The following is a 16037-nucleotide window of genomic DNA, read 5'->3' as shown; positions in this document are numbered from 1 at the left end:
CCCACTAGGTAAAACCAACAACTGAATATAAAAACACCATCATGAAATATGACAATAGGGATAATGTCTTGGGTTAGTTCATTGAATGAGTACAGAAATAAGCTGAATTACAATTTATCGAGTTGATCAAGAATTTAGGAGACAAAACAGTGAACTACTCCAGTTGTTTCCATCTAGGGCATAGAATCTGGCTGCAGAAAAATCATCTTCAAAAAGCTGTAGGAACAAGGAGACAGCTCGACACTGCAAGTCAGAAATCAGTCAGCTCACCTTCCGCTCCAGACTGTCTTCCCCATCTGTTGAACTGACACTATCATAGAGTCTTGTCCTAGAGGGCCTCTGGCGTCTGTTCTTCACAGAGAGCTGGGCTCGGGTTTTCAGTGCTTTGGAATCCAGGCGCTCTGTCTCTGGGACTGCCTCATTCAAGTCTAAGGAAAGAATAAAGCAAAATAATCGGTGAGGGAACCTTTGGAGAGGATTGTCAAAGAGACCACAGGCCCTGATAACAAAAATCTCAAGGTTATCATTAACATCGGGAAAAAAATCGGTTGCAACCATGCCAGCCTGTCTGATAACCCATGGGTAACAAACAAGTCTGTGAGATTTAGGAGAAATGTACAAAGCCTAATGGAAGAAACCAACACCAAAGGTGACCAAGGCAACAAAAAAAATCTGACATTCAAAGAGCCAGCGTGGTCCTCTGTGGTCTGCCTCTCACTACCTTTAATTTTGTGGCTCTGAGTCCAATTCCAAAAGGGAGAAGGAAAGGTTACCCATTGATTTATGTAGGCGTTGGCTGAGGAAAAGTTCTCCTTTGGTTGAATTTATCTGGAATCCTGCTCCTTAAAAAAATGTAGTTTGATCATTAATCCTGTTTTATCTTTTTAGAATGGCAGTCACTATATGAAGTCATAATGTTCACAGAATTAATTAAGTGCTTCTGGATTTAAATTATTAAAAATAAAGCTTATAACTGAGTTGCAGAAAATTAATGTGTACTGATATTAATGGAATAAAACAATTCCTTACAGTAGCATTACTGGAGGAAATACCTTTTCACAGTGTTATTACGAAGGTGTGCCCTAAATATATTATAAAAGCAGAACAAGGAAGCATCTCAGGTTGTGCCTCTCTTACCTATGGAACTTTGCATTTGTCATACGGTTCTAACAAATTATATTAAACATATTTTCCCTAGGAGATACATCCACTGAGTGACAATATTTACGAAAGGTTCTGACTCTTCATTTCCTGTATTTGAAAGAAAAGCGAATATTCAAAAAAGTCAGACTATTCAGGTATTTATAAAGGACAGCTAAATATTTTCTAATTAGTCATCTCTTCATTGTTTACATGTCAATGGAAGAAAAATAATCTCCTTGATCACTTTAATTTCTTCCTTTCAATAAAATCTAAACCTGCAGCTGCCGATTAAGAGTTCATTAGTTGTGATAATTGGGAGATAATCAACCTTACAAGCTCTTGTTTACATGTAAAATGTGGGAACACCACATAGATGAAAGCAATAATATAATTAGACAGACTGTCATACAAGCCCGTTTCACAGTTTATCTATCTTGTATGTGGACTGTATCTTCTGTAACTCAAAGCAGTCACACACACCGTCTCATGTGTTCCTCACAAACCCATGCGACAGAGCCACCAAGTTATGTTTTATCCTCTCCAGAAGTTGAGAGAACTTGAGTAATTCGCGCTCATCTGCATGGCTGGTTGATGAGCTGCCATGATTTTTCTTGTTTTTTTTTTGACTCCCAGGCTACTAGTCTGTGCCCTCCAAATTGAGCTAGGGTTAAACAAGTTACTAGAAAAAGAATTTTCCTGCCATTACAGTTCAAATGTTTTTCATTGCAAAATCACATATAATGTGACTAATCTAGGAAATACATTTCTCCAATTGGCTACATATAGAATATACTTATTTATCTTCCACATATGTGTTAAGAAAGCATAAAAAGGAAGACATGTTGAAAACTATAGAAAAAATTAATTCTCGGATTTCTTATTCGGTTGCTTTGTTAACAGTGTTGGTTACTGGGTGACAAGAAGACTCAAGGAGGAAGCTTGTTCTCCTTTTGTTAACATGGCTCCTTTTGCAACAGAATCCTAGCCCTGGAGGACCCAATGTAGCACCCAACATCCAGAAATGCAGAAGCTACTCCACCACTAGGCACTGATGAAATAAAGTAAGGGAACTTGAGAGCTACTTATTAGCAGGGTTTCAAGGGCAGGGAATTATTCTGGGACTTCCAGCTCTGTTACTATTCATGAATTTGCCTGGTACTCATATCCAACAACTTCCAAAGAGCGGTCTAGAACACCTGCTTTATTATCAGCTAGCACTAGGTAGGCATATGGAATTACATCTATCAAAGATGAAGTCAGCTGGAAAAGCAGCACCTTAAGTCCACTGTCCAAGCGGCCAACAACGCACTGCATCCAATCGAGGATTTTTGAGGGCCAGAACACGAGGCTTTTAGCAGTGCTTCATGAATTGCCAATCAGCAATTTATATATTCCATCCCCAGAATGAATGTTTTTTAAGTAGAGAGCCAGAAAAATGGAGTGGAGTGGAGAACTTTCACTTCAACAAGAGGAAGTCTGGAGCTAGCAAGCTACGTCGCCCTCAGGAGTGTTAGAGGAGGTGTGAGCGAGAGAAGGAAACTGTGTATAGGACTTACGTGGTTGGGTAACCAGAAGCTATCTTTTTCTATCATGTTGTTCAAGAATCAGAATATTGCAGCTCAAAAGAACCTTAGGGATTCTATCTCCGCTTTCCTTTCCAGTTAGGAAAAACAAGGCTCAAAGAAGATTACTAACTGTTTACTAACTGCATCACACAGCTAATCTGTGGATGAGACAGGATAGAGCTCAGTCCTCAGAAGCCTGTTCTCTTGGGGCGCCTGGGTGGCTCAGTCAGTTAATCACCAGACTCTTGATTTCACCTCGGTCATCATCTCAGGGTCCTGGGATCCAGCCCTGTGCCTGGCTCTGTGCTCAGCACAGAGTCTGCTTCTCCCTCTCCTTCTGGTCCTCCCCCTGCTTGCTCTCTCTCTCTCTCTCAAATAAACAAATAAAATCTTAAAAAAAAAAAAGCGCTATCAGCCTTTTGGAAGGTCATTCGCAACTCTGAAAGTAAACTTCACTAGTAACCTTGTGCCGTCATAGAGTCTTTGTTTTAGTCTTATTTTATGTTCCAAACAAAAATACAGGTCAGGTTCTAACTTTGCAAATCTCCAGAAGTATAGAGTATCTTAGAGAGAAACCTGAGGGATTTTATTTGGTTTTATGTTTATCCAAGGAGTAAAATTCTTACATCAAAAACTTGGCTGGCAGGGCACCTGGGTGGCTCCGTCTTCAAGCATCTGCCTTCGGATCGAGCCCTGTATTGAGCTCCCTGCTCTGTGGGAAGCCTGCTTCTCCCTCTCTCTCTGCTGCTCCCCCTGCTTGTGTACCCTCTGTCGCTGTCTTTCTCTCTCTCTGTCAAATAAATAAATAAAGTCTTTTTTAAAAAAATTAGCTGTCAGTTTTGAGGATGACAATGTGGCAGAAGAAATCCAACCGGCTCCACATGGCTAAGTCATACGCTACTGAATGAAAGGGCTTAGGTGGCCATGTTCTCTCACTGTCATTCACTCTCAACAGAGACCTTAATCAATAACCTAACACTGCTTTTATAAAGCCAAGACCTGGGTTCTTCCTCTACCCCTTCTCTCCAGCTGGTGTGTTCTGTTGTCCATAAGAATCAGAGGGAAATGGGCACCTGGGTGGCTCAGTGGGTTAAGCTGCTGCCTTCAGCTCAGGCCATGATCTCGGGGTCTTGGGATCGAGTCCCGCATCAGGCTCTCTGCTCGGCGGGGAGCCTGCTTCCTCCTCTCTCTCTCTGCCTGCCTCTCTGTCTACTTGTGGTCTCTGTCTGTCAAATAAATAAATAAAATATTAAAAAAAAAAAAAGAATCAGAGGGAAATTTCCTTTTCATTTCTCCTTTCCTTCTCTATTTCTTTTTTTCAGACCCTCCAGTCTCTGGGGGTAGCTGACTCAAATGCAGCTAGAAATACAAAAGATGGGCAGACTGGAGTGGGTTAACAAATACAGACAGACAAACAGCAAAGATAATGAAGTGACTCATGACAGAGCTGGTGCTGCGTGGGTGGGACTCGACCTCTGTACCTGCCTTTTAAGATCAGCTTCAATATTGCTTCGAATTGCATCCTTGAAAAAAATTTAATGGATTCAATTATGATTTTAGCAGCTGTTATGAAAAATGTTCTGTGAAATTAGGATGTTATATATCCTATCACACAGCAACAAGTTCCCTCCAGTAAGGCTGTGAGTCATTCCGTTTTTTCACTAGGTTGACGTTATTTTTGACGTAAATGGAACGCTGCCCGCAGATCAGACAGAGATGGCCAGGGAAGGAGGGAATGGGGCAGCATGACATGGGGGCTGCTCTGCATTCTTAAGGGCACTATTCTCCTCAAAAACAGTCCTGCCTCTATGATCTCACTTATGCTGTTATCAACTACAGTGCTGAGCACTTGGTGGCAATTTAAAATTTGAACAGTAGCCGCTGATCACTCACAATCACTGCACCTTCACACAAGATGGGCCTGTGGGTTTGGGGGTTGCTCTGCCCTGCGTTCAGAGGTAGGTTTATGCATCTCAGAGAGGTGGTGAAAAACAGTTACCATGACAGTGATCTGTAGTTAAGTCTCCCTCAAACAGAATCCAGATCGGCGGCTCCAGTCACTAAACTGGGCAATTTCTCTAACCTCTCTGTCCCTTAGCATCCGCAACTGCAAAATGGGCACAATGGTAACATAGCACTGAGCGTGGTGACACAGCCGTGAGGACCAAACGCATTCATCGATACGCAATGCTTTGAAGAGCGACGGTTACGGAAGCGCTCAACGTGGGCACTTACTGACGCGGAAAGGTTAGCAAGATAGTCTCACATGACTAAAGCAAGCTGCAGAACCACATGTACCTTCATTATAATATTTTTATAATTTTATAATTTATAATTGAGGATAAATAGATGCATGTGACTTAACATGGTACTGACGATGGTGGTGACCTCCAAAGAAGGTATCAGATTTGGAGATGTTGGCCAACAGGTACTTTAAACCTATTTGTAATGGCAATTTTTTGTGTGTTATATGTATTTTTTGTGTGTTTATATATTACTTATATATGTAAAATTAGTAAAAACAAAACAAAACTAAAGAAAAACAACCCGCACATTCAGTACATTTTCTTTTACAGACATCTTAATTCCACTCTAATCCGAGAGCTCTGGTGTTTTAGGACTCGGGGAATGCCCAGATCTTGTTACTAGTCTGGGAAACTTTGTCAAAATCCATGTGACTATCAGCCTGCCCCAGGTGAAAGGGCTGCTCTTCCAATTACGCCTGTGGAGCCTGTGGGCCTGCTTTGCTGCTCTCCTGACGACCAGATGATCTGGCTTGATCGGGGCTCTATGGCTTAGCTTCCAGTCACTACTCTGTTTCAGCATGGCCCGGCAATGATGTACTGAATCGGATGTGGTAATTTGAGAGCAAGTTACACAACTGCATCTCCTCTCACGACAGCACTTTACTTAAGAACACAACCGCAGGCGGCTCACCCTGAACTCTATATTCATTTAGTTGCTTTCCTTATGGTTGCCTAAGAGTGCACACATTTTATACCCCAAGTATAAATTTCTGAAATTTTAGGAAGCTGATTCCTTACAGTTTCAGAACAAGCAGAAGATGGTTGCTGTTCCCTAATCTCTTTAGTAGCTCTGAGATTATTGTTGTATGAACTATACATTTCATTGGTTAATGGTGGAAAAATATTGAAGAATTCCCCCCACCTTCTTTTTTTTTTTTTAACCACTTTGTCAATAAATGCAACCTCAAAACTATCTGTGTGGCCTTTGAAACATAATCTGGTTGTCTGTTTTGGTGTGTAATGCCTCTCCAGGTGCCATCTGATGCCCAATATAGCCCATCTTCAGCTTATGGTCAACCCACCTCCTGTTCTCAAGAGGGTAGAGAGGTCAGACTCTGTTGCCCCTGACTCTTTAGTAATGCCACTAGACCTGCCCCTGGACATAAGGGCTGCAAAGCAGAAAAAAAAAAACAAAAACAAAACTATGTGAGGGTTCCTAAATTCCATTGGTATCATTTGCAACACTTGCAAGAGTTGTTGATTCGGAGAACATGAAAGGATAATTCACGGTTAGACAACAGGGAAAGGCATTCAGTATCTTAGGTTTCCTTCACTGTCAAACATCTTTGGAATCCGATAGAAAAGTCCTTACATTCAGAGAATTATAAAATCTAATCAAATGGGCAAACTGGTTGGGAACTGCAGACTTCTGCGAGTAGGACCATGAGGTCACGTACATAAACTGGGTCTAGGAAGGTGGGATATGTAAATGTCCTCTTCTTGATATTACAGCATCCCTGACAACAGTGAACAATTGTGTAAATGTCCTCTTCTTGATATTATAACGTCCCTGACAAGACAACAGTAAACAAGCTTCTGTGTTGTTGTCTTTCAGGGCTGCCTACGAAAATCTCTGGATATTAGTAATCCCAAGTATGCTAAGTATGCAACCCTCCCCCAAATGATTTATCATGATATAACAGTTTCTTTGATTACTATAAGAAGAATTCAGAGCTTAAGCCTTTGATAGGAAATAACCTCAGTCACTTGAAATAACAGTTGTTGGCCTCCTTAATGGGAAATTATCTTTTAACTATGGAAAGACTTAATTACGTACATACAGCATTAGAAGGGTTAAGAAAACTCAAAGGCTACACTACTTGTTAAGTATAACATATCAGATGCACGAGAATTTCTTAAGTACTTGCAAAGACTGCCAGTCACTAAAAATAGTATTTAACAAGGAAGTCAAACATAACAAATTTACAAAAGCAATTTAAAATGTTTGTAGGTGCTAATTAGCGAAGTTTGTAAACAGGAACTAAATACTATTCCAAGATCCTTTCACAATGACTTGCAAATAAATTTTAAAACTAGGTCTTTGATAATGTAGCTTGAATAAATAAAACATTAATTGTGAAACCAAAACAAATATCCAAATGACTTTTTGGGTAGTCTTCAGGCCTTTACTGTCATCACAAAACACAGAGACAATAGAGTTTTCCGTGTACCTAAGTTCTAAGTTCTGTGTTTCTTAAGTTTCCCAACACATGGCATTTCCTGTAGGTTCTCAGACGTAATCAGTGTAAAGTACTGAAGTAGAACGTTATTTCATGTCCAGTGGGATTCAGTCATAACTTGCTATTAGTGTCCTGCATTCACAGAAAAAACCTCAAGGATCTCATAACTACTGAAACAATATGGTTAGAATATTATTCAGAGCCATACACACAAGATAATTTTCTGGTCCTAATTGCAGAAACAGCTGTTTATTGCTTGGTTTTAATTTTAAAGAGGCTGTGACACCATGATTGATGGTATTTTTCCTCTTGGCTGGTAGATGGCGTGCACATTGAAATCTGTGGTCCACCCTGAGAAACTGACAGGAGTCTGCCAACACGCACCGCACTTAGAAACCTCTCGTGCAACATTCTTCTTTTGTACCCTCCCATCCTGATTTCCCAGCCTGTTCTTTTAGTCAATTTTATCTTAACAGAACTATACAGCATCTCCCAATCTGTATAATTACAATTTCATGGTGAACCCGAGGATTATCTATAAAATGTAAGAAACACGTCAGAATACAGCTATCTTGGAAAATTACCTTGAAAAGGAACTATATCAAACATTCAGATTAAAATTGTCTTTACTTCCAGGGCGCGTGGGCGGCTCAGTTGGTTGAGCCTCTGGCTCCTGGTTTTGGCTCAGGTCATGATCTCAGTGTCCTGGGATCCAGCCGGGCATCAGGCCCTGTGGAGTCTGCTTGGGATTCTGTCTCCCTTTCCGCCCCCCTCTGCCCCATCCCTCTGCTCTCATGCTCTCATTCCTCTCTCAAATAAAATCTCTAAAAAAAATAAAACTGTCTTTACTTCCAGATCATAATCTACCTTATAGCTGGATTCCAAGCAAACAAAATTTAAAAGCCCAAATAAAATATAAAGCAGTCCGGTTTTCCTAAAGTAGACAGAGAACTACTAAGCTTAAGCTCATTCAGAAAGAATAGCTTGTTTTCTATCAAAACAACTTTATACATCTTCTAATACTAATGCATACTCAGTAGGACTGTAGGGTCTGGTGACTTCTGTGAACTTAGAAAGAGGCAGTGAGAAATAGGAACCAAGGAGAGTTGTCATTTTGCAACTGAATACCTCCTTCTGAATGCCTCCTTGATTTGGCAACAAAAGTCTTAATGACTTACACAAAGACAGATGCAAAACTTGCACAAAACTAGACAGGCAATTTAGGTGCTTTGCTTTTTGAGTAAGAGAACAGATTTGGGCTCTAATGATATGCCAGAAAACAATCAATAAGTATTGATTTCTCATTCATTTGGCTTGTTCATTAAAATTTTCCATAGTGATTTACCGGGAATGTTCACCCTTTAATTAGTGCAATTCAATAATATTTCATGGTCAAAATTATTTATTGGGGATTAAAAGTTACTGCAAATAATTTGTTCAGGAAAAAATGAAAATGATGCAAGTTTACCAAGAAATTATATCTGTATGTATGATAAATACAAGCTTGAATCCACTCCAGAATTCTCTCCTGCCCCAATTTAGAACTAAACAATGTGACAGCATGGAATAATTACCTCATTGCTCTGTATCTAATGCTCTTGTATAAGACACTCTTGATAATGTAGTGCAAGCATTCACTTTCCTTTTAATGACTTTTCATTTAACGAATTCTGGTTTTAATCATGCCTTTAACCTTATTTTACAATTCTGGGTTCCAACGCTAAAAGTGAATGCTTAATGTACTCTCAGACTCCGTCAGGAAATAAATCAGACATGGTGGTAGGGGTCTAGCCCGGCTTCACATCCACAGGTATCGGGAAAGAGCCATTAACATTGAGGGCCCAGGGAAAGGCAAAGGGGACAAAGACAACACATGATTACAGCCTCAGCAGAAAACGATTTTTTGGAGGAGTCTAGTGACCTAAGGAATCTCCTTATTGATGTAAATGTCTCTTGGTGTTGACTTTCCTTCCCTTACTAAATCTTAAGTATTATAAGCCCCCAAAAGTCTTCTGTGGTTCCCCTCATTCTTAACTTTCAACTAAGCTACTTGACCATTCCTATTTTAATATATTTAATTTATAAAAAAATTATATATATAAGTCACATAGAAAAAGAAGGAAAAAGACACCCATGTTCCTACCATCAAGCCCCCAAAATAAAATTGGTACTTGTGAAGCCCTCTCTATGCCTCATTTCTAGTTGTAGCCCCTATCTTTTCTCCTACCTATTCACAAAAGTATCTCTAAACAAACTACATTAATTTTGCTTGCTTTTTAAGTTTATATACATGGTAATGAACAGTATTCAATATTCTGCAAATTGTCGTTTTTGTTTGCTCAACATTATGTGGAAAGGTATGACTAGGATTAATTCACCTTTTTCTGCAATTCTTATGAACAATATTGTTACGTATGTTTGAACATGTCTTTTGGTACACATTTGCAAGAACTTCCGGAAGCATATAAACATGTAGAAGCAAACTGGGTGGGCCACAGAATTTGCATATCTTCCATTTTACTGGATAATACCAAATTATTTCAGCAAAATAGCTGTATGACTTTTCCTTCATGCTGGCTCTCACATATTACTGTGAAAATTTATACCTGAAAATCACTTTATTTTTACTAATGAGGTTGAATGTTTACTTGTGTTTATTAAACTCAAGGTTTTCCTTTTCTGTGAACTGATTTGCTTATGTGTTTGTCCATTTTTCTATTAAGTTAGTTGCATTCTTAGCATATTCTGAATAACAATCTTTATTCTTAAATGGGTCGCAAATACCTTCTCTCAAATTTTTGGCATGTCTTTCCACGTTCTCTAGAAAGATAGTACAGTATCTTTCAATGATCAGGTTTTCTTAATAGTAACTGTGGTCAGATTTAACAAACTTTTCTTATGATCTGGAATTTCTGTGTCTTAAATCATATCAATATTCTCCTACATCTTCTTCAAAGATTTAGGAACACTGCCTTTCATATTTAAGGCTCTGATCCATTTGGAATTTATTTTATGAGTGATACAACGTCAAATCCAATTTCATTTTTTTCCATATGGTCAGTTTTCCCAGCATCATGTGTTATTCCATCCTTTCCCCACTAATCTGCATTGTCAGTTCTGTATCAGTCTCGAATTTCCATGAATGGGTCAGTCTGTTTCTGGATTTCACTCAGCTACACTGGTCTACTTACTTATCAATTGCTGAGACTACACCACACTGTCTTAATCGCTATTACTTTATAATGAATCTTGGCATCTGAGAGAACAAGGCTATTTCACTTTGTCCTAGCTCAAGTATGTCCTGGTTATTCTGGGCCAAACTGTTCTTCTATATAATGAAATAACTTGTCAAGTTCTTTAAGAAAAACAAAAACAAAAGCCCTGCTCAAATTCTCATCAGAACTGTATGGAATACACATAGGTTAATTTGGCTTTATGGCATTTTTGTAATACTGAGGCTTCCTACCTCTACCAATTTTTGCAGGTCTTCTTGAATGTCTTACCGTGGCTCTTGAGCTACTTTTGCTAAATTCATACTGGCTATCTTATATTTTTTGTTGCTATTATAAATTGCTTGTACAAAAATTGCATTTTCTCTTTGTTAGAATTAAGTTATGTCTAATAATTCCTAGAGCCATCCATCCTGCCAAACTCTTATTAATTCTAATAATCTATATTCTTGAAGGGTATCAGCGACAATAACACATTGGCTTCTTTCTTTTTATTCCTTTTTTTTTTTTTAATTTCTTTTGTTTGTCTGGTACATGCTAGGACCTCAAGGAAAACATTGGATAGCAGTGGTTATAGCACATTAAGTGGCAAAATGTTAACAATATTTTTACTTTTAAAGGAAATTCTTGATTTTAACTTTCACCCTTCATATGATTTTTTTCATTCTATTTTATTTTACTTTCAGTGTTTCAAAATTCATTGTTTATGCACCACACCCAGTGCTCCACTTAATTGCGTGCCCTCCATAATACCCAGCACCAGGCTCGCCCAACCCCCCCACCTCCCTCCCCTCCAAAACCCTCAGTTTGTTTCTCAGACTTCTGTTTGCTTCACATATCAAGTTAAGAAAGTTCTAGTTAAAAGCAAAAGAAAGTTTTAGTTTAATAAACTTTTGTATTTCTAGTTTAATAAACTTTTTATCATGAACAAGTCTTCATCAAATGTTTGTCTTCATCTAATGACATGGTTATATAGATTACTTCTCTGGTTAATGTAAGAATTATATGAGTTTCTGAATGTTAAACCAACTTTGGATTCCTTGTATAGACACAAGTTGGTTATATTATACACATTATATATGTAAATGTATATAAAGTGCATTTCTGGATTCAGTAATTACCTCTGTGAAGAAGCAGGTTTTCTGTTTTATTCAGTTTGTTTATTTATTTTTAAGGAAGAGAACCCTGGCCAGCTAACGGGTGTTCATTCTGCTCACCTCAGAGTAGAAGAGGAACTTTCTTTATTCCAGAACACAACTGTGTTAGACAGCTTAAATCTTATACAAATGTATTAACTTCATCTGCAACTTAAGTGTTTGTTAAATATAAAGATCTGTACTCCATTAGTTACACAGAAAACTGTACTTGAGGCATTTGCCAACGTGTATAACCTCTAATAAATTGCCACTCAATATTTATTAAAAGCTCAGTTAGGGACCACAATACCTGGAGTGTATAAAAAGAATTTTAAAAAGCCCAAACTCCAACTTTTTGAGGATCTTTATTATCTCTATTATCTTTATTATCTCTATTATCTATACTGGAGTATGACACAGGTCACACTCCAATTAAAGAACAATTTTCTTCAATACTAGTATAATTAACATAGAGTGATATAAAGTTTCAGGTGTTATGAAAGATTTTTTTTTTAGGGGTGCCGAGGTGGTTAGTTGGTTAAACATCCTACTCTTGATTTCGGCTCAGGTCGTCACCTCAGGGTTATGAGATCAAGCCCAACATTGGGCTTGGGATTCTTTCTCTCACTCGACCTGTCCCTCTGCTCGTGCGCACTCTCTCTCTCTTTCTCTCTCAAATAAATAAATAAATATTAAAAAAAATTTTATATCCAATTGCAATAGGGACTCATTTCCCCCTAAAAATAATTGTTATGATTTCACATGGAACCAATAAATGGATTTTTTTAAAATAAAATAAGGAACCGGCAATACACTGGCAAGTATCAAATATTCAAATTTAAAATAGTGGTTGTAAGGTAGAGCCACCAATATTTTTTGATGTTTATATATTCTGTCATCATCTAAGAAAAATGTTTTTAATCAATTAATCAATTGATTGATTTAATCAATTGATTTAATCAATCGATAAAGTTGCCCAAAGATTCAAAAAGAAGAAGAACCAGTTGAATGGGAAGCACATTAATGAATATTCATTCAGTCCATTCTTTTCTGCAAATATTCTAAATTGTATCTGTAGGTATCCAATAAAAAGAATAGAACTTAATACAGGAAAAGTAACTTAGAAAAAAAAAATCCCCACTAGATTAATCCAAAAGAAAGTAAGAAAGCAGATAAAAAGAATAGAGATTTTTGTTTTTAGATTAGAAACAAATAGTAAGAGCTTAGCTTTAAACTCAACATATCAGTAAATAAATTAAAGAACTTTCTAAATGCATCTTAAAAATAAAGAATTGGGAAAACTTAAAAAGATTGAAAGATTATAATAAAAAATAAACATCTATATACTGGTACAAAAGACACAGAAAGTTGACAGTAAAAAAAAAAATGATATCCCATACAAACACTAACCAAAAGAAAGCTGATACAGCTCTTCAAATACCAGACAAGGCAGATATTAAGGTGAATTACTAAAAGTAGAGACATTCTCTGATGATCAAAGGTCAATCTACCAAGAAGATAGGACAATTCTAAACTGTACGTGCCTATTAACATCACCTCAGACCCACAAAGCAAAAACTGACAAAACCAAAAGAAGTAACAGGTAACTCCACAGTTACAGGGTGAGACATACTTGAAACACATCTCTCTTTGAACATGGTTAAGAAATTTAACCTGCTATACATGAAAGAGCACCTGAGCACCAAACCAGATCAACGGACAGCTGAGTACATCATGTCTTATCCATACTCTCCCCAATAATTTAATTCGGTTTTACTAAACACTGCATTACATATTTGTGTGATGCCATTAGTCTACACTGAGGGTCACTGTGTGAAAATGTCCTAATAACAATCATCAGTGGATTTACTCTAAGGATGTTATCAATATTAATATCACTGTGTGCTCCAAATTATGCATTATTCAATTATTTAATTCTACATACAATCTATGCTGAAAGTCTAGTCTTTCCTACAATCTGCCATCTTGAACCTTCAGTCTTTTTCTTCTGGCTCAGTTCTTGTTAGAGCTAAGGAATAGTAACTAACTAAAGGAACTAAGAATAAAAGGCTTTATATAATCCTTCCATGTTCACACTTTAGGGAAGATAACATTCCGTGTTTTCTAACTAGTGGCCCACTAGGTGAGTAGATGGGTAAGAGAAAGAAGAAGGATTTGGTAGTAATATCCAAACCTCACAGGGATACTTGAACTACCTTCACAAACCCACAAGTGACCCAGTTCCTGTTATGCCTGAGAACTACTAACGGGTCCCAGCGCTTATGGAAATAGCTATGACTTCTTCTTAGGCACTCAAAGCCTACTTTTACTCCAAAAATATAGTGAAGCAGACCTTTAACATAAGGTCTCATTCTTTAACATAAGATCTATGAATCAGGAAAAAAAATTAGTCTAATTTTATTCATGTTTTTCCTCTTCTTCAACTTCCTCTCATCTCTTTTTTTTTTTTCTTTTTTAAAGATTTTATTTATTCATTTGACAGACAGAGACACAGTGAAAGAGGAAACACAAGCAGGGGAGTGGGAGAGGGAGAAGCAGGCTTCCCATGAAGCAGGAAGCCTGACATGGGGTTTGATCCCAGGACACTGGGATCACGACCCCGAGCTGACGGCAGATGCTCAATGACTGAGCCAGCCAGGTGCCCCTCCCTCTCATCTCTTAAAATGTTTAATTCATCTAAGTATTTGTCTTCGACCAAACCATTCACCTTCCTCGCCCTTTATCCTACAAATGACAGGCCTTGTTGTACGACTGGCAGGACAAACACCATTCTTTCTGTCTAGGAACCATCCTTCCTCTTACAAGTGAGTGAGGCACCACACTTCCAGTATTCAAAACACTTTCCGAAAGGTATCATACTTACTTCTAACCTCTCGAGGCAGGATAGTGATAATCTCCCTTCATACGTAACTTCTACCAATTAGTCCTAGTTTTTCTTTCATTATATCTATGAAATATGCAGAGCCTTTCACAAGAGCCTTTACAATATTTGAAGCCAAAAACAGTATCATCTTAAGGATCCCGGAATATCTGAAGTGCGGGAAGTTCATGTTGTTCAGCGGAGTTTTCCAGGGAATCTAATCAAACGAGGACTACAACCCTTTTCTTCCAAGATCTCTCTAACTGGTTCTCTGCTCTTACTCTAACCATGACTCAAATCCCTGGGAAGTCACAGATACTTCTACTTACTTAGGGCTCCTGGATAGAGGACATACATAGACTAGCACTACTCAGGCACTAAGAAATGACAACAAAAAAAAATGACAGGAGGGCAAAATAATTACTTTTCACATCCTGGAACACAGGTAAAACAATGTGTTCTAGTTAATGAATAATAAGTGTTAATTAATAACTCTTAATAATTAGGTAATAAATCCTTAATAAGGGTCTGTCATGGCTCCTGGTTAAAAAAATGTTATATTTGCTTTATGTATTATGATAAAAGATGTATTAAAGCATATTAATGGCTTTGTATGATCTATCACAGTTTTAATGAGCTACTTAAGTAGGTTTGGTTTATAGAGAGAACCACACAAATAGTGTTCAAATAGAACTGTAACTATGGTAAATTTCTGCATGGTTTGAAAAATGATTTTATCACTCTGAAAAGTTAACATAAATTCAATACCTAGAGTCACATAATTAATCCTTCCTCATCTGGGAAGCTCATTCGTAGAAGAACATGATTCCTTGTGAAGAAACGACTGCATATGGGCTCTTCCTTTCCTCCTCCTCCCATTCTGCCCCTTATGTGCTCTCCTTCCATTCTCTTTCTTTCAGTATTGCATTCTAACATAGCTTTTCAATGACTTTAATTGATAATCCTTTTGCTTCACTGAGCCTCAAGACCTAAAGATCTACTAAACCACTCATCTTATCAATAAAGCACTCCAGTGTTCAGAAGGCAAGTCAAAACTGGACAGTCCACAGGAAGTGGAGAGAAAAGGCACTGCATGTGAGGGGCAGAAACTAGCAGGGCTGATGGCAACTGCTGTACCCATCCTGCTGCCAAAAGGTATGTGGCAGGGGAGGGGAGGGGATCTTTAAGTGCCGCATAGCCTTTGTTTGGTCCTCAGTTTTACTTCCTTTTCTAAACCTCTAGGACTTCAGCGTTCCCTAGCAACAGAAGCAAAGGATCAATTTAGAAAAGTGCTTTCCAGAGCATTCCTATCTAGCTACTGACCAAGCCATTTTAGTTTATGTGATCAAGCAATTGAAATTCAAGGAGATTTATCACTGACTGTCCTCGGCAGCAAAACTGGAAGAGCAAGCGCTTGATATGTATGCTACTAATGTCTAAGATGACTGATTCTACCTCCACTGCACAAGCATGGATTGGTTTCAGTAAGAATTAGTAGTCTTTGCATCTCACTGTGAACCGACAGTGTTGCTAGGGAAACTGATAATTATGTGGCAAAATGGAGGGTGTAGAATAGGAAAAGAGTTCAGAAGAAAT

At 38.0% G+C, this 16037-nt stretch overlaps 1 protein-coding gene across 11 annotated transcripts in view; it reads right to left on the bottom strand.

The window, feature by feature from the left end:
* Nucleotides 1-16037, bottom strand: part of PPP1R9A (protein phosphatase 1 regulatory subunit 9A) — a 299215-nt gene that overhangs the window by 30776 nt on the left and 252402 nt on the right. For all 11 annotated transcript variants that reach the window (XM_044246057.1, XM_044246056.1, XM_044246058.1 and 8 more), the window contains one exon: nt 271-428. In XM_044246057.1, coding sequence (XP_044101992.1) covers nt 271-428 — 158 coding nt within the window. The remainder of the gene's footprint in view (nt 1-270; nt 429-16037) is intronic.

Source organism: Neovison vison, chromosome 4 (genome assembly GCF_020171115.1).
Source record: "Neovison vison isolate M4711 chromosome 4, ASM_NN_V1, whole genome shotgun sequence".
Classification (NCBI taxonomy): domain Eukaryota; kingdom Metazoa; phylum Chordata; class Mammalia; order Carnivora; family Mustelidae; genus Neogale; species Neogale vison.
Note: the sequence above shows the minus strand (reverse complement) of the source record. Positions and strands in the feature narration are given on the sequence as shown.